This window comes from Chiloscyllium plagiosum, chromosome 22 (assembly GCF_004010195.1).
Source record: "Chiloscyllium plagiosum isolate BGI_BamShark_2017 chromosome 22, ASM401019v2, whole genome shotgun sequence".
Classification (NCBI taxonomy): Eukaryota; Metazoa; Chordata; class Chondrichthyes; order Orectolobiformes; family Hemiscylliidae; genus Chiloscyllium; species Chiloscyllium plagiosum.
This window is the reverse complement of record NC_057731.1, coordinates 37897388-37915901: the sequence shown is the minus strand read 5'-3', so window position 1 is coordinate 37915901 and position 18514 is coordinate 37897388. Positions and strand designations below refer to the sequence as shown.

At 38.2% G+C, this 18514-nt stretch overlaps 1 protein-coding gene across 1 annotated transcript in view; it reads right to left on the bottom strand.

Moving 5' to 3' along the window:
- Positions 1 to 18514, bottom strand: part of atrnl1b (attractin-like 1b) — a 944158-nt gene that overhangs the window by 195095 nt on the left and 730549 nt on the right. The window contains exon 27 of the mRNA XM_043712811.1: positions 8428 to 8535. Coding sequence (XP_043568746.1) covers positions 8428 to 8535 — 108 coding nt within the window. The remainder of the gene's footprint in view (positions 1 to 8427; positions 8536 to 18514) is intronic.

Here is an 18514-nt window from a genome sequence, read left to right as displayed (position 1 = left end):
TGCCTCCCCTCCTACACCCTTACCTACCCAACATGTTACCTTAGCCTACATCCTTATCCATCCATTTGATAACTCCACACACACCCACTACATCTGACTCCAGTTCTACCTTCTCTTCAACACATCCTGCCTTGTCAACCACATTGCTTTTCAGAGCATTAGGCTTAACCCCCATTAGACCCTGTCCCCACACCTCAGCGCAAAATCCCCACTATTGAGGCCACTTGAAATTCAGCCCTGTATTTTCAGATATTTCTAAAATTAATATATAAATTCTTTGCAACTACTCATTCTGGAAATCGAAAGTTGTTAATTTTACGCTATTTTCACTGAAGACAAACTCAAATAATTAATCAAATTACCTCACCTTAAACATATCATACTTTAATTTGCTACACAGAATACAACACTTTCAAAATATTTCATATGTATATTCACTTATTCAATAAATCCTAGATGCAAGTCTCAAATTTACATGTATTACTGATGTAAGGTTGCGCATTATAAATATGTTCTCATTAACCTTACAGGTGGTCAGACAGGTGGATTGGTGGAAAGTCACAAGAAAGGAAAGGAGACATGGCAGGCGAAACTGAGAAAGTGATTTCAAAACAAAATAAATTGCCACGGTTACCAAGAAAATCTGTCATTGAGCAATTGCGATTTATCTTTGAAAATTACATAAAATGCCTTGCATGTGTCTTCAGACTTCTGTGCCACAACAAGTTCTTTTTCTTAAAAAGGTGAATGCTGGAGGAGCTGTTCAAACTGATCAGAAGCTAATTTTAATTTGCATCTTGTTTCCAAAAAGTGATCTGGTTTTCCATGTCTCTGAGAACCCAAAGCACAGTTTTACCTTTTGACAAATGAACTTAAAAAAATATTTCTTTGAAATAGTTACCACTTAGTAAAAATGACAGGACAAAAGTGGGAAGAGGAGAGTGCACTTTGAAATAGAAGACAAAGGATGAATTTAAATTTTGTACTTTAAACTAGTTGTGCAGTATTTAGGTTTTTAGAAGGAACATTGAAAGAAATCATTGAAAATTGTGATAGGAATTAGTTAGTCAGTCCCTGAAACACATTCAATGAATAATAGTTGATTTTATGGAAATCTACCTTGTAATCAGTTCCATAAATTTAGAAACAAAATAAACTTTTGAGCACAGAGGAAGCTATTTGGTCCATCTTGTCTACGTCAGCCAAAAAAAGACTATCCATTCTAGATTTGTCTTCCAGGAATTGGTCTGTAGTCCTGTAGATTTTGGATTGAACAGTTGTCTGTTTAGCACAAGTCCCACTAGTAGTCCATTACCTATTTGTAAACATGCTTTAAATCCACTTGTACTGCAAGTGGTTTGTTCTTGTTTCCCCAATGTTTACTTTGCTTGCATTTCTTTAACTAACAAAGACTGAGGAATGTTTAAATTGTTAAAAAAAATTGATAGATCAAATTAAGAAAAATGACTTTCTCTGATGTTTGATAGCTTTGAGAGCAAGGAGACAGAAGCATAAAATTAGAGTGAGGACAATCGAGAAAATTTGAGTCCCACTTTCTCACAAAAAAATTCATAGAAATGCAGAGTTCTGTGTTTCAAAATGAGAAAGATAGATTTTTGTGATGCACCTGGAGCTAAATAAAGTTTTCAAAAATTAATTACATGCCACAGCATCCTCAAGGGGTTTAACACCCTCCTCTCTTTTTGTAATGTGCCCTTACTCTGCAATTCCCTTCTGATCTGTTAAACTCTCATTTTCATCTATATTAATTGGTTGACGCTCATCTTTAACATTCACTTTCTGATGAAAATATTCACCGTTACTCTTATGCTGCACCTTTTATTATTTTCTGGAAACCCCTTTCCCATTCTGTTGAACTGGTTTTTATTATACATCCCCTTAATCCCATGGACAGACACACCCTCACAACATAAAAAGATAATGTCTCTGTAGAAATTATGATACTAAACAGAGTACAAAAGGACAAAATATTCCTATTGGCCTAGAGAGTGAAAACAAAAGATAGAATTCAATGATTTCTCCCAGTCCACAGGATTTCTTGTCAAATACATTGAATTGTTGACAGCCGTGGACTGATGGATGATCGTCAGTTTAGAGTCAAATCAAGCTCGATAAATCCTTGGAAAGTGGCCAGCTTTTCCAGTGTATGTAACATGGTCAGGGAAACTGATATTTGGAAACTGTATCAGGTTCCCAGCACTTCCTCTGAAAGAGAAGGAGATGGACTTGCAGCTCTGAGGGTTTCTTCCTTACTGATCAATTAATTCCGTGAAACATAAACTAAGTCCAGAAAGGGTTGCTAGGCAAATATTGATATAATGACCTCGAAAGTCCTCTCAAAGCCATGTTTTCCAGAAATTAAGCACCAAAAAAACCCCATCTCTTATCACCTTAAAAACTATGCTGGTCTCTCCTCCAAAGTCACTTGACCTTCTGCAAACAGCAAGAGAACCACATCTCCCTTAAACTGTTGACTTGATTTTCCAAGAACCCACATGGTGAACTCTTTTCAATATAGAAAATGTTTAATCAGTTCTATATCTTCCAGATTTCTCAGAGTTTGTAAATAAATATAGTCATTCCTAAAATGCCTCCACCTTTAGAAAATGAAACATTTCCAAGTGTGCTTCATTATAATATTGACATGAAAACACAAAACATAAAACACAAAAATTTAGTAGAAGATTCATTTATGTTCATTCACTCATTCGGCAAAACCGATATAGTTTCTTCTCATCTTCAAATATTACAACATCATTGCGGTCTTGTCAGTGCATCAGAAATAGTATAATGTGTGATGATACTTTGGCCTTAAGAGGTGCATTTTGTCCTGGATTTTTATTGAAGAAACGTTGAGGCAGAGGTGTCAATCGGTCTACTTGGAGTGAACAAGGTTTTCGGTTTGTGAGGGCTTGGAGTTTATTTTTAAAGGTTAGAACAATAAAAGCAGCCTGAATTGGTGGGGTCAAGCTGCAAGAGAACCAGATTTTTTTTTTAGTTTTAGTTTATCAGTAGCAGTTGCTGGGCTCATTACACTGGGTTTGGAAGGGCAGGACATCTTTCCCTGCTACTCTCTCTCTGTGTTTTCTCTTGATGTTTTTCCTCCTGGACTGGAGAATTGCATGTGAGACAATCTATTTTACTGAATTTGCCTTTACCAATAGTGTGTTTATGGGATATTACTACATTGGAATAGTTGCTGTTTAGTAGTTAAATAATCTATTGTTCAGTAAAGTTTTCCAATTGAGTTAAGTTATTCCAAGTTCTTTTTTTTGTATATTAACTATAGTGTATGAATAAAGTGTGATTTGCTTCACCAATTGAATTGTATCTAGAATGCAACGCCTGTCACTTGCCTTTAAAATACAAAAAAGTTAGGTTCATGCAATCTTCTTAATATATTTGAGGGAGTTTGGTCTGGTCCATAAGGTATGGTAGGGTCAGCCTAGGTTTTTAATTGTCTAACTTTGCTTGGGTAACTATTAACTGCTGCAAATTCCTACATATTAAATGGATAGTCACAGAAGAATTGCCCATAAGAATCTTTAATTTCACGAGAATTCACTCTAATTCTGCTATATCAGGAATCCAGGAGGATTCTGACGTATAGCTCCCAACAATGCTGCAGAATTAACTATCTGGTCATTGAAAATCCAGGCTGTATATGTCTGCCTTATCAACATAACCTTTCACTAATTGCTAACAGACAATAAACTACAGTTGTGGGCCCATTTGTGGTGCAGTGGTAGTGCCCCTACCTCTGGACTGGGAATACAGAGTTCAAGTCTCACCTGCTTCAGAGGTGTGTATCAACATCTCTGAATAGGTTGATTAGAAAAATAGATTAAATAAAATAATTAAAAATGAAACTACAATTGCTATTATCTCTAAATACACTTCCACTTCAACCAAGAAGGAGTTTTCTTCAAAAACACTACATAAAGCAGACTCTAATTTCCTACAGAGGATAGTGGCAGTAACCTTCATCATGAACAGGTTTGTGAACTGACATGCTCATACAATGATTATCAGCTACTGTACCTCTGTACAAAAAGAATACAAAAATAGTAACAAATATTGATTTGGATTGTTAATCCTCTTAATATGTTAATACACATACACACGCACACACAAAGACAATTGAATTTTTAAAGCTGTTAAATATGTCTGAGCTGTGACAATCCATCTGCTATCCCAGCTGACAGAATCCATTCAATGGGGGAAAAGTGCATTCAACCAAAAAGAACTAAGAGTTGAATTCACTACCTTCTGAATTGGCCATTTCAGTTACATGTTAAAATATTATTTAAATCCAGAGAAGCTGCAACATGACTGTCTTTGGAGAGAAACTGTAAATTAAGCCACTCGATGTCTTTTTCCAAACTCCAGAATACAAATTAGCTACAGCCAGCAAATATTTGACAACTACATTAGCATCATTTAAGAAACATAAATGGACAATGGATTACTGAAATCAGAGCTACCCACCTAACCATGTAATCGTTGGACTCAAGAAGTGATTGAAATTAATCTGTTGCCAGCACATTATGCATGCATGTGAACATAATTCAAACTCAAAGTTTTGAGAGTAGCATGATTTAACTCAGGTGAGTTACCACAGTATACTGATCAATATTTATTCCTCAACTAACATCACAAAAACTGTCTGGTTATTATCACACTGCTCATTGTAGGAGTATACTGTGCACAAAACTGTTACATTTTCTACCAATGCCAATGATTAGATTACTAAAAATTACTTTATTAATTATAAAGTATATTGAGAGGTCTGATGATCATGCACTATATAAATGCAAGAATTTGTTAGGGAACATTTCTGCAAACGTGATTTTTTTGTGCCAGTCAACAATCAACAATACCACAGCTTTTACATAATAACTTATAAGACAAACATTGTGAAATTTCAAATTGACAAAAAAACAGAATGCACCAAGACCACCACGTTTCTGATAGGTCTGATTATGTGAATATGGTTGTGAAAACAAACATATTAATTTCAAGCTAACAAACTTTTGAACAACCACAACAATAGAACTAATAACAATGGCAATAAATCGGTGACAACCTTGCCAAAGATAGAATAATTGCTTCACCACTTTGGAGCTTTGAGCAGGAAGCAATACTCAAAGAGAGTATGAATTAGAGAATTGACACAACACTGCAAATTTTGATCAAAGCTCTCTTTGAACATTGATTGCCACTGGAAACATGGGATTGCTGAGTTTATCCTACAGAGCTAACTTATTTGGTTTAAAATGATTGTTCATTAACTCACATTATTTGTGTCATTCCTGCATTATATCTGCTAAGAAATTAACGTGCTATTAGACAGATGTTAAATCTCAAATCCATCTATTTTCAACTTCCTTCACCAAGATCTTTCCCATTGCATTCATTTTATGTAAAACAGCAAATGCGAGTTTTTCTTTAGTATAATGGCTAAGGTGAATGAATTGCAACATTAGGGAGAAAACGTGCCAAGAAGATTGCATTTCATACAGTGTATGTTTAAGTAATAATTAATAACGTGTATGACCTTTGACCTTAATTTTGAATATATAATATGCATTTAGCCCAAAAATCCTTTCAAAAATACCTTATGCTATTTTTAGGAGTGGGGTTGGTGGAAACAATCTAGTGAGTGTTTTTAACAATTGCTCTTTTCTCAATTAAACATCAGAAACACTGATAGATAGTCTAGGACAAATGTTGTTCTCTGACTTCTTATACACTAAAATTGGAATGATACAGCGATAAGCATGGCCCCTGGGCAAATTAGTGAAGCATTCCATATTTTTTATGCCACTGTTTCAAAAGGGAGGTAGATAAAAGATGGAAATTATAGACTGGTTAGCTTAACCTATGCAGTGGGGAAGATGCTTGAGTCTAATATCAAGGAAGAATTAACAAGGCGTCTCAATAAAAATTGTGCCGTTGGGCAGACACATCATAGGTTCATGAAGGGCAGGTCATGCTTAACAATTCTTTTGGAAATCTATGAAGACATTGTGAGCAAGATGGACAATGGGGACCCATTGGATGTGGTGTACCTAGATTTCCAAAAGAGTTGCAACACTGTGCCGCACAAGATGCTGCCACATAAGATAAGGACACATGGCATTATGGGTAAAGTATTAGCATGGATAGAGGAATGGCTAACTAACAGGAAGCAAAGAATGGGGATAAATGAGTGCTATTCTGACTGTCAATAAGTGACTCGTGGTGTGTCTCAGGGATCAGTGTTGGGACCGCAATTATTCACAATTTATATTAATGATTTGCAGTTGGGGACCATGTGTAGAGTGTCAAAGTTTACAGATGACACTAAGATGAGTGGCAGAACAAAGTGTGCAAAGGACTGTTGAACTTTCCAGAGGAACACAGATACTTTGAGTGAGTTGTCAAGGTCTGGCAGATGGACCACAATGTTAAAAAATGTGAAGTCATCCATTTCGGAAGGAGTAACAGTAAAAAGGATTATTACATGAATGGTAAAACGTTGCAGCATGCTGCTATGCAGAGGGACATGGGTGTCCTGGTGCATGAACCACAGAAGATTGGCCTGCAGGTACAACAAGTAATTAGGAAGGCAACAGGACTTTTGTCCTTCATTGCTAAAGGGATTGAGTTTAAAAGCAGGGAGGTTATGTTGCAGCTGTACAGGGTGCTGGTGAGGCCACACCTGGAGTACTGCGTGCAGTCTTCGTCTCCTTACTTGAGAAAGGATGTACTGGCAGTAAAGGAAGTGCAGAGGTGGTTCACTAGGTTGATTCCGGAGTTGATAGGGTTGGCTTATGAGGAGAGACTGAGTAGACTAGGATTATATTCATTGGAATTCAGAAGACTGAGGGGGGAATCTTACAGAGACATATAAAATTATGAAGGGAATAGATGAGATAGAAGTAGAAAGAATGTTTCCTCTGACAGGTGAAACTAGGTTAAGAGGGTACAGCCTCGAGATTAGAGGGAGCAGAATTCGGACTGAATTGAGACAGAACTTCTTCACCCAGAGGTTTGTAAAGCTATGGAATTCCTGGCCCAGTGAAGTAGTTGACACCAATTCAGTAAACATTTTTAAAGCGAAGATAGATTTTTTTGAACAATAAAGGAATTAAGGGATGCATGAGAACACAGGTAAGTGAATCTGAGTCCATGAAAAGATCAGCTATGAGTGGTGGAACAGGCTCGAAGGGCCAGACTGGAATAAACAGTGAATTACTGAAATCAGAGCTACCTACCTAATGGTTGGACTTACTCCTACTCTTAGTTCTTATGTTCAATCAAAGAAGTGTCACTACTGGTAGTTTGGATTTCCATTTGTGATTGTGTACCTCATGTAAGAAGTCTAAATATTTCATCTTAAAAGCCTGACCCTTATATGCATGTATGGTGATTCAAGGTGTAATTTTAAAATATTTTATGATAATTTATTTGTGAATTTGAAATGTGTTTATGTCAAGGTGTTTAATGATTAACTTGAAATTATTCATGTAGCCATGATGATTTTTTTAAAACACTGAGATAGAGTAATGGGTTTATTAGGATTATTAAGATAATTAGGATAATTTTACAAGCAAACAAGGTGAAAACGTGTGCATCAGAATTCAGTTTAGAAATTTTGGGATTGATTTTTTAAAAATCTTTCTTTTGATTAGGAGCAACACACATAGCTGTTAAAAAAAAAACTTGTTTTTAATGAGCTTACAGTTTGCAAGGTTCTGCAGATCTTGGCTGAAGCTAGATGTATAAAGAGTTGCTCCTGCAAAAGGGAGTTAATTTTAACAAAAAATAGATTACCTCAGCATAAGCAATTTAGTAAACGTTCCAGATCAAACATGTTCGGTTAAAATCTTGAAGAGGTTATTTGAAGTTGAGGAAGTTTAAGCTCAGTTATATGAAGGCTCCAGGAAGATGCTGTCAAACTTCAAGACTGCAGTTGAAACCACAGTTAAATTAAGTCTGTAGGAATGATGGAGAAGAGAGTTTTCTCCCCTGTATGAGTATTGTAAAGGGATGTCTTTGAAACTAATGGGATCATATTTTTACTGCGTATTTTGAAATTTATAAGTGTGTGCTATATGTGAAGACAGCATTTACTTTTGCATAATAAATTTCTGTCACATTGTTAAAACAATTGTGCAACTTTGCACATTTATGCTTCAATGAGTGACCACCAAAAACAAAATATAATGTATCATGCCTTATTTCAATCTGGGGTATGACTTGTCTAGTAATAACATTGGCTGACATCATAACAAATTCATGATGTGGCCAAGGGTTTCCATGCAACCAACATAACCACAAATATACTGAGTAATTATAACACTTTGCATAAGGTGACTTCATATAAATATGCAATTATTATGAGATAGTCACAATTCTTACCTCTAGCGGTCCTCTTACAATATCAAGCTGTTCACCTCCAACTTCTAGGGCGACATCAACAGATGCAAAAGGACGGCTAGCCATCTGCTGTCTTTCCCTCATGAGTTGCTGTTTGAAAAAAAAAGTTAGACGTTTTTGAAAATTTGGGACACAATATAACGTTAAGGAAATTTGAGTTTGGAATTTTTTAAAGGAAAAACTCTTGTGTACACTTCCAGATTTGTAATAATATTGTCACATCATAGCGAACAAATTGAGAGTTTTTTCTCATTCTCTGCCAAGTATACTGCTACACATGATTTAATTTCATTATATTCTGTAGTAGTTCAACATTAGGTTTTCAGAAAAGTTAATTTTAAAATTAAACTTGAAGAAAAACAATTAGGAAAATAAGTAGCAATTGTTTCACTGACAATTGGTCAACCAATATGACTTCAAGTTTCAACCTGCGTCAAATTAATAACAATAATGATTCAAAAATATAGGATTACAATAATTCAAACGAGCCAAGGTTTTTCAAAATATCATGTAGCATCTAGCCACATATATTTCCACTGAAGATCTAGTACTGCACATAATTATTTGCAATGATACTAAAAGTAAAAAAAAAGATTATTTCCATTTCAACTGATAACACTTGAATTAGATTATCACAAAATGTCTTACCACAAAAAAAAATGTCATATTGACTTGTTGGAAAAACTGGTAATGAATGAGTTAAAGGTCTATCTGAAATAAGGTTCTGATCAATCTTTTAGCAGATCTTTTTCCCCAAAGAATTAATTTACTGAAGAAAGATTCTTTGCATTCACAATCAATATGAAGCAAGAGTTGACTTTAATTTCAGAGACTTACACTGTAGGGAATCCAAACTGGACAAAATCCTTATAATATTTTTCACTTAATGTGCAAAGGGCTTATGTTAAATATCTACCATTAAGTAGCTTGTGACTGAATGCTTTAGAGTTGCTTTAAAAAGGTACTTAAAGCTTTTAAACCTATTTTAAAAGCTATTTAATTCTCCCTAAAGAAAAGGCAGACACTATTCCTGTGCCTTTCATTTAATCAAGAGGATCTAGGAAAATCCGAAAAAAGTGATAATTTTGCTATTAGCAACAATAGTCACTTCCATAACAGCTACTTTGAAAACAAAAGTCATCACTTGAACAATATGTATAGGTTTCAAGCAAGTAGTTGATTGGAAAAGCTTTTCCACTTTAAGTTCTGCAGAATTTTCTCTGGGCTGTGTAATCTGAAGCTTGTATTGACTGGAATTAAATAAAAAGATTAATGATCCAAGCTTGAGTTATTTTCAAATGTTGCAAAGATAGTCTATAATCCATGATGTTTTCAGAAAGGAAGGTCACAAGAGGCATAATATTGCCCAGCAATAAATCACTTTGCCCTCAGTCACTGAAAGAATTGTCACAAAACTTCTGCAAAGTGCAGACAATACCAACCCTTTTAAAAATATTCCACCATGGTTTACTGTCTTGGCTGAGTGTGATATTGTCTTTTTAAAATCAAGGACCTTCCTAAAGAGAAATATGATCTAACAGCATATGATAAATGATTATTCTCCTTCAGATTCTCCTGAGAGAAAATGACAATTCCCAAAGATCACAGCTCTTTATTAACTTTATGCATATATATTTCCAATGATGATCACAACTAACGTCCATTGCTATCCTCAGGAGTAACATTCCCAAATATTATCAGAAACAAAAACAGAAGCTGCTGGAAAAGCTCAGCAGGTCTGACAGCATCTGTGAAGAGAAATCAAAGTTAATGTTTCAGGTCCAGTGACCCTTCCTCAGTGCTCTGAGAAAGGGTCACCGGACACAAAACGTTAACTTTGATTTTGCCAAGTTTTTCCAGCAACTTCTGTTTTTGTTTCTAATTTACATCTGCAGTTCTTTTGGTTTTTATTTCCCAATAAAATGTTGGAATTGGATGGTACACCATATAAAAAGAAAAATTTGTTTGAAGTAGATAACTAAACTCTAATTCTAATAAATAATATGGAAAAATTCCAAACAATTAGTGCTTGCACTAGTGCATCTAGTTAATTAAAGGAAAATGTTCCATGACAACAAACTTTCATTTAGAAAGAGAACATTTCAAAGAAGTTCACAAAGACATGAGACAAAAATAAACTCTGATGAATTTGAATGACATGGGATTACTGCTTGTTAAATGCTTTGTTGACAGCCCAATTTGCCTCATTAACATTCAGCTTTCTAATTTACCAAACTCACTGAACAAGCTAGCCATTCAGAAAACCCGGCATGGAAACCAAAACATGTGCCTGGTGAACTGAGCTCACTTTTGATCCAAGGAATCTCCATGTTGGACATGGGGCAACAAAATCTAAAGGCACACTCCATTGGCACCAGTCAGGGACACCCGACACCTGATATGTACTAATCTCTAAAAATCCTCATGGTATACTGCATATAGGATGTTTTTGCAATTCAATGCTACACCTCAGGTTACACCTGCAACTATCATTGTAATGCAGCAGGGACACTGTGCATTCCTAGCTCGTGGACTGGACCAGGCTCCATCTCTGGGCTCATTGCTTGCTATCATAGTGCTTACGCATTCTGACCCTGTCAGAGCATCCCTGCTAATGCATTGGCTTTTTGTAATTTGCTCCCTCAACCAGGTTCCTTTTACTGAGGTCTTGCCATGCCATTTAGCACAGACACTGAGGCTGGAAGCTTGTCAGAGTTGCCAACAGACTTTAGTCGAGTCAAAGGGGATAGCTTTCACTCAGGGCTTCCCAACAAAGTCAAGAGCAGCCTTCGATACTAATTCAGGAGCTTGAAAATAGTCAGTCAGCCATTTGGGATGTTCAGAGTTAGGATTCTCTCTACTTAAGGGTTGAAAAGCCTAATGTCAACTCATCTCCCAAAATGAGTAGGCAGCATAGAGGCTATACAGGATTCATGGTAGTGGGGGCTGGTGTGGAGACAGTGAATGAGAAAAAAATCTAAGAATTATTGAGAGAGGTAGAGCATGAGCCTCAATAGGAAATATGTAAAATAACAGAGATAGGGAGAATCATAGAGTCATAGAGATGTACAGCACAGAAACAGACACTTCGGTCCAACTCGCCCATGTCAACCAGATATCCTCATCTAATCTAGTCCCATTTGACAGCACTTGGCTAATATCCCTTTAAACCGTTCCTGTGCATGTCCCCATCCAGATGCCTTTTAAATATTGTAATTGTATCAGCCTCCACCACTTCCTCTGGCAACTCATTCCATACATGCACCACCTTTGTATGAAAACGTTGCCCCTTGGGTGCCTTTTAATCTTTCTCTTCTCACCCTAAGCTTATGCCCTCTAGTTCTGGACTCCCCCAACCCAAGGAAAAGACCTTGTCTATTTATCCTATCCATGACCCTTATGATTTTATAAACCTCTATAAGGTCACCCCTCAGCCTCTGATGTTCCAGGGAAAACAGCCCTGGCCTATTCAGTCTCTTCCTATAGCTCAAATCCTCCAATCCTGGCAACATCCTTGTAAATCTTTTCTGAACCCTTTCAAGTTTCACAACATCCTTCCTATAGGAGGGAGACCAGAATTGCACACATTATTCCAAAAGTGGCCTAACCAATGCCCTGTACAGCTGCAGCATGACCTCCAAACTCCCACACTTAAGTGGTCTGACCAATAAAGGAAAGCATACTAAATGTTTTCTTCACTATCCTATCTACCTGGACTCCACTTTCAGGAATCTATGAATCTGCACTCCAAGGTCTCTTTATTCAGCAACACTCCCCAAGACCTTACCATTAAGTGTATAAGTTTTGCCTTTCCAAAATGCAAGGTGAGGTATCAGAGAGAAAATGGCAGTGAACTGGAGAATATTATCAACTTTCTTCCTACATTGCTGGACGTTCCTCCAGATGACTGAGACTGTACTGATTCTGGATTAGTGGTGCTGGAAAAGCACAGCAGTTCAGGCAGCATCCGAGGAACAGTAAAATCGACGTTTCGGGCAAAAGCCCTTCATCAGGAATAAAGGCAGAGAGCCTGAAGCGTGGAGAGATAAGCTAGAGGAGATTGGGGGGTGGGGAGAAAGTAGCATCGAGTGGGGAAGGGGATAAAGGTGATAGGTCAGGGAGGAGGGTGGAGTGGATAGGTGGAAAAGAAGATAGGCAGGTCAGACAAGTCAAGGGAACAGTGCTGAGCTGGAAGTTTGGAACTGGGGTGAGGTGGGGGAAGGGGAAATGAGGAAACTGTTGAAGTCCACATTGATGCCCTGGGGTTGACGTGTTCCGAGGCGGAAGATGAGGCGTTCTTCCTCCAGGCGTCTGGTGGTGAGGGAGCGGCGGTGAAGGAGGCCCAGGACCTCCATGTCCTTGGCAGAGTGGGAGGGGGAGTTGAAATGTTGGGCCACAGGGCGGTATGGTTGATTGATGCGGGTGTCCTGAAGATATTCCCTAAAGCGCTCTGCTAGGAGGTGTCCAGTCTCCCCAATGTAGAGGAGACCGCATCGGGAGCAACGGATACAATAAATGATATTAGTGGATGTGCAGATAAAACTTTGATGGATGTGGAAGGCTCCTTTAGGGCCTTGGAGGGAGGTGAGGGAGGAAGTGTGGGTGCAGGTTTTACAGTTCCTGTGGTGGCAGGGGAAGGTGCCAGGATGGGAGGGTGGGTTGTAGGGGGGCATGGACCTGACCAGGTAGTCACAGAGGGAACGGTCTTTGCGGAAGGTGGACGACCCAAGCGGCAATCTCAGACCAGGCTGGCATTGTTTGGTGTCATTACCTCCTCTGTTGGTCTTGGAGAAAGAGGAAATCTCTGTGACACCCCATTCAGCAGGATCTCCAGGTCCCTGCCCATATAGCAGGGCACCAATTTCTCCTGGTCTACCATTTCTGGGACAAACAGTCAGAGACTTTGCAGTTCTGGACTGACAGAGCTTGTCTGGATGCACAATGGGCACGGGTGGAAGAGATGCTGGTGAATTCAGGCTATCCATTGAGTGGTGAGTTGCACTATTACATGGTAAGATGGGACTGGAATTGATCATGGTGGAGGTCCTACGGGCAGACTCGATTGCTCATAAGATGAGTTTGGTAAGATATGGTGAGAAATCTTGCTAGGCCTTACAGTGGATATTCCTCCAAAAAATTCAACAGAAATCAGGCTTAGCCAAAAAATAACAAACATAAAGCCTTCCGACTCAAGAAAGAATAAATTAGGGTGCTGACCAAAAGCTTGGATTAAGAGGTGGATTTTAAGAATGCAGCTTAAGAAATGTCCACAATTGGAGCGGCATGGGGATTTAAGGAGCAATTCCAAACAGCAGGGCTCAGCATCAACTTCTGGCTGCCTACACAGTTTAAAGGAGGAAGGGTAGAGACATCGAGGTGGAGAGAGATATTAAAGAGAGGCAAGGAAGAGACTTTCACAGGAGCTTGTAAGCCTTAATATTGGCGGCACAAAGCGATCAGGAGCTAGTTTAATGAATTAGAAATGAAGGATGAGTGAACCCTCAGTGTAGAATAGATACAGACAGCAGAATGTGCAGTGCAGACAATGGTGGACAGGAGGCTGATAGTTGTGGTAAAGCATGGATTAGGATAGCCACTCTTCTGGGCTAACTAGAAGAGTCCTGTTTATAAACAATAGTACATTTACTGCATTACAGCAACAATTTATGGATTAAATGAATATTGTCCACATTATTTTAGAGACTATGAGGAGCACATTTCCTTCTCGTCCAAGCCTGACCAGCTTCTACTCAGCTCAGTAAAATCTTCCCAACATCACATCTGGTGGTGCCCATGCACACATTCATGTATTACGTCTTTCAGACTCTTGCACAACATCTTTTGTGTCTCCATTAGTTTTTTTTTCATAAGACTAGTATTGTTACGTCTTTTTGCATAGCTACATTTATCATTACTCCATCTCCCCCCAATCTTTAGTTTTACAAGTGCAGAAAATCTGGTATATTCTATGGAATTGTACCTTCAATTTGTGTCAGTGGAGTCTGAATCCTGCCTGTACATCTGTGCCGAAGCAGTCAGGTTTATTACATTAACCCTTTTGTATTTTGGACCATCTCCTTCCTGCACGGCTATGAAATTATTGGTGAAACCTGCTTGTTTGTTTCACCGCTCGTGTTATCTCAAGACGCATTCTTACTTGATGGGATACTCTTTGTTATTGTTGGGGTTCTTCTTTGAAGATGGGTAAGTCAGCCAATTTTTTTGAAATTTGCCCTTTCCAGTCACCTAATGCCCTAATGGCAGAATTAGATTAGACAGTTATGTTAAGTGGCAATCTGACTAAATTCAGTTTCAAGTATTACCATTTTCTGTCTATTACTGTGTAATGTTTCAGTTTTACCTTTATCTTTGCATTTGCTTCAAAGTTTGTTGGAATCTGAACATTCGTCAGCTTTGAACGCAATGGAAAGTATTTCAGATGAACCAGCTATAGATTTTCATCTCACTTAGGGAATGAAACAGTTTTTTTATTCCAATATAACCGACCTAAGGGTACTCTGTTTTTGTTTAGGTTCCACTGTTATGTAGTTGCAGGTGTGTACTGTACCTTTAAGAAAGAGTGAAAGCTGGCAAGGACTAACTGAAAGCACATAGTGTGCTGAACAATTTAAAAATGTAACATTTGGTTATGAAACAAATAGCTGGAGCTGCGTTGCCATGGTACACAACAAATTTGAATTTGGCCAATCAGTTTAAGTTATCCCCCAAGATACCCAAAATCCAATCAAATTTGAATTTTAATGTTTTGATGACATCAAACCAATGAGATGGTCCGACGTTTTGGGGTATATAAAATCGGGTATTTTGAACAGTTGGGGAGAACTGCAGAGAACGGCAAAGAGCAGCCAAGTACCAACCGACTGCTAGCAAAATAGCTCTCTGAAAGATATCTGTCCGTAAGAAATTTGTGCAGCAGAAGACTGAAGAAAAGACAACCCAGGAAAATCTACAGAGGAAAATCTACAAAGGAGAATTGAACCAGCTGACTGGTTTAGAAATGTGATTTTTAAAAAATATTAATTGGGGTTTTGCCAGACCAGTATTGTAGAATGGGAGGAAAAAGATTTAAGTGAAAAGAGTTCTAAGTAGTTGTCTAATGTTTTCTTTTGGAATTAAAGAATAAAATTGTTAATTTTTTCTTTAAATTGTGATATTTGGTATTGTTCTTTGCCACTTGAAATGTAACAGATTACGGCACAAGATGAACTTTTCTGTGTGTCTGGTTTAAATTAGCAGAGGGGTTTACCCCATGTCATAACATCCACCATGAATATAAACAGAGCAAAATTTTCTACAAGCTTTTCTTTGGTTTTGATGTTTAACCTCTTTCACCTTTTCAATGAAATTAAAGTGAATTCACGATGTTCAACACAGGAGTAAATATTTTTGGTTGTAGAATATATATAAGGTTTCTAGTATTATGTTCTAGTATAATCTTCTGTTGAAGATTTCTTTCTCATTCATTCTAGGGAAGGATGATGCACAGTGAAAATGTCACTGGACTAGTAATCTAGACCCCAGCTAAAGCTCTGGGGACTTGGGTTCGTTAAGTGAAATAAAATCTTAAATAAAAAAGAAACGACCCTATAACTACTGTCAATTGTTGTAAAACTCACTTAGTTCAGTAATGCCCTTTATGGGAGGAGATCTGTCTTCCATACTTGGTCTGGCCTGCATTGGACTCCATAGAGTCATACAGCACAGAAAGAGATCCTTCTTGACCAAGTTTCCCTAACTAAACTAGTTCCACTTGCCTGGTTTGGCCCTTATCCCTCTAAATCTTTTCCATTCATGTACCTGCCCAAATGTCTTTTAAATGTTTTTAATTCCACCTGTGTCTATCACTTCCCCTAGTTGTTCATTCCACACACAATCCACCTTCTGTCCCTTTTAAATCTTTTTCCCCTCACTTTAAAAATATGCCTCCTAGTTTTGAACTACCCCACCCTAGGGAAAAGGGCTTTTCTATGCACTATATCTACACCCCTCATGATAAAACCCCTAAAAGGTTACCCCTCAACCTCCTGCGGTCCACTGAAAAAAGTCCCTGACTCTCGAGCTTATTATTAACTCAGACCCTCTTGTCCTAGCAACATTCTGGTAAATCTTTTCTGAACCCTCTCCAATTTAATAATATCCTTCCTATTGCAGTGCGACCAAGACTGTTCACGTACCCCAAAAGTTACCTCACTAATGTCCTGGACAACTGCAAAATGACGTTCCAACCATACTCAATGGTCTGAGCAATGAAGACTCCAGATCATATCAATGTGGTTGACTTTTAACTGCCCTCTAAAATGCCATTGAATGTCAAGGGATATTGGTTAGATTCTCTTGCATTGAAGATGATTATTACCTAGCATTTGTGCAATGTGAATTTTACTTGCCATTTGTCAGACCAGACCTGGATATTGTTCAGGTATTGCTACATTTGGATATGGACTGTGTCATTACTTGAGGAATCACAAATAGTGCAGAACATGATGTAATCATCAGTGAACATCCCGACCTCTGACCTTATGGTGGAGGGCAGGTCATTGATAAAGCAGCTGAATATGGTTGGGTCAAGAATATTACTCTGAGGAACTCCTGCAGAGAAGTCCTGAAGCTGCGATGACTGACCTTGAACAACCAGACGCATCTTTCTTTGTGCTAAGTATGACTTGTTTGTAACATATTAGACTAGATTAGATTAGATTAGATTAGATTACTTACAGTGTGGAAACAGGCCCTTCGGCCCAACAAGTCCACACCGACCCGCCAAAGCGCACCCACCCAGACCCATTCCCCTACATTTACCCCTGCACCTAACACTACAGGCAATTTAGCATGGCCAATTCACCTAACCTGCACATTTTTGGACTGTGGGAGGAAACCGGAGCACTCGGAGGAAACCCACGCAGACACGGGGAGAATGTGCAAACTCCACACAGTCGGTCACCTGAGGCAGGAATTGAACCCGAGTCTCTGGCGCTGTGAGGCAGCAGTGCTAACCACTGTGCCACCGTGCCGCACAATATCTTTCATGTTAAGTGCAATGGATCTGAACCATGTCTTGAAGCTTCTATCACCCATAGGCTGAGGCTCGAGGATCTTGTGGTACAGCGGTAGTGCCCCTTCCTCTGAGCTAAGAGGCCCAGGTGCAGGTCCCACTTGCTCCAGAGGAGACTAATAACATATTTGAACAGGTTGATTAGAAAATATCTCAACCCAGGCTTGCTGTATGAAAAATTATGACATTTGCTCCCACATCTGAATTTAAACTTGAGGTGCCCGTTGACATAAATGTCTGCATGCACAATCTTTGATCTGGGTGACTGATCTCCTTGAGGAAAACTTTGGGTTTATCATCTACTGCAGATCGCTCTACTTCATTTATCTCTTTTACTTTTCAGTGTTGTGTCCTGCATTGACACATTTTCTGAAAGTGGCAAGATATTTCTTACATTAAAAAAAATGATTTTTAAGGCTTATATTGTTTGTGATTTTACTGTTTCTTTGCTCCTTAGAGTTAGCAAGAAGGCTTACTGTATGATGTCTGTCTCACCTGCTGCATTGGCCTATCTGTTATGGATTTTGTACCTGAACAAATGAATACAATCCTAACTTTATCTACTCCTCTTAGGATTTTACTTCTAGATCTCTGCTTTACTAACAGTCTCTAACTATTTTCTCAAGAGTTTGAGCATCTTTGGACTGTAATCAATCAAACAAAGACTCGTTGATAATGCCTGCAACAATCCAATCTCTTATAAATTCTAGTTTAAATTCACCATAGTTGTATCTCTCCACTAGCCTGTAGAGATTAATAATGAAATCACTTATGGATTCGCCTGGACAATGTTCTCTCTAATTTTTTTGGTGCCTGTGCAGACTGCTGAGTAGGTTGAACAGTGTATTTAAACTAGAGAATCCATTCAGTAGATGTCATATGGCAAATATTTGCAGTGTGCTTTTTGAGGATATATTATTAGTAGACTATTAATCCAAACACTCAGCTAATGTTCTGGGGATGTGGATCCAAATTCTGCCATGGCAGTTGGTGGAA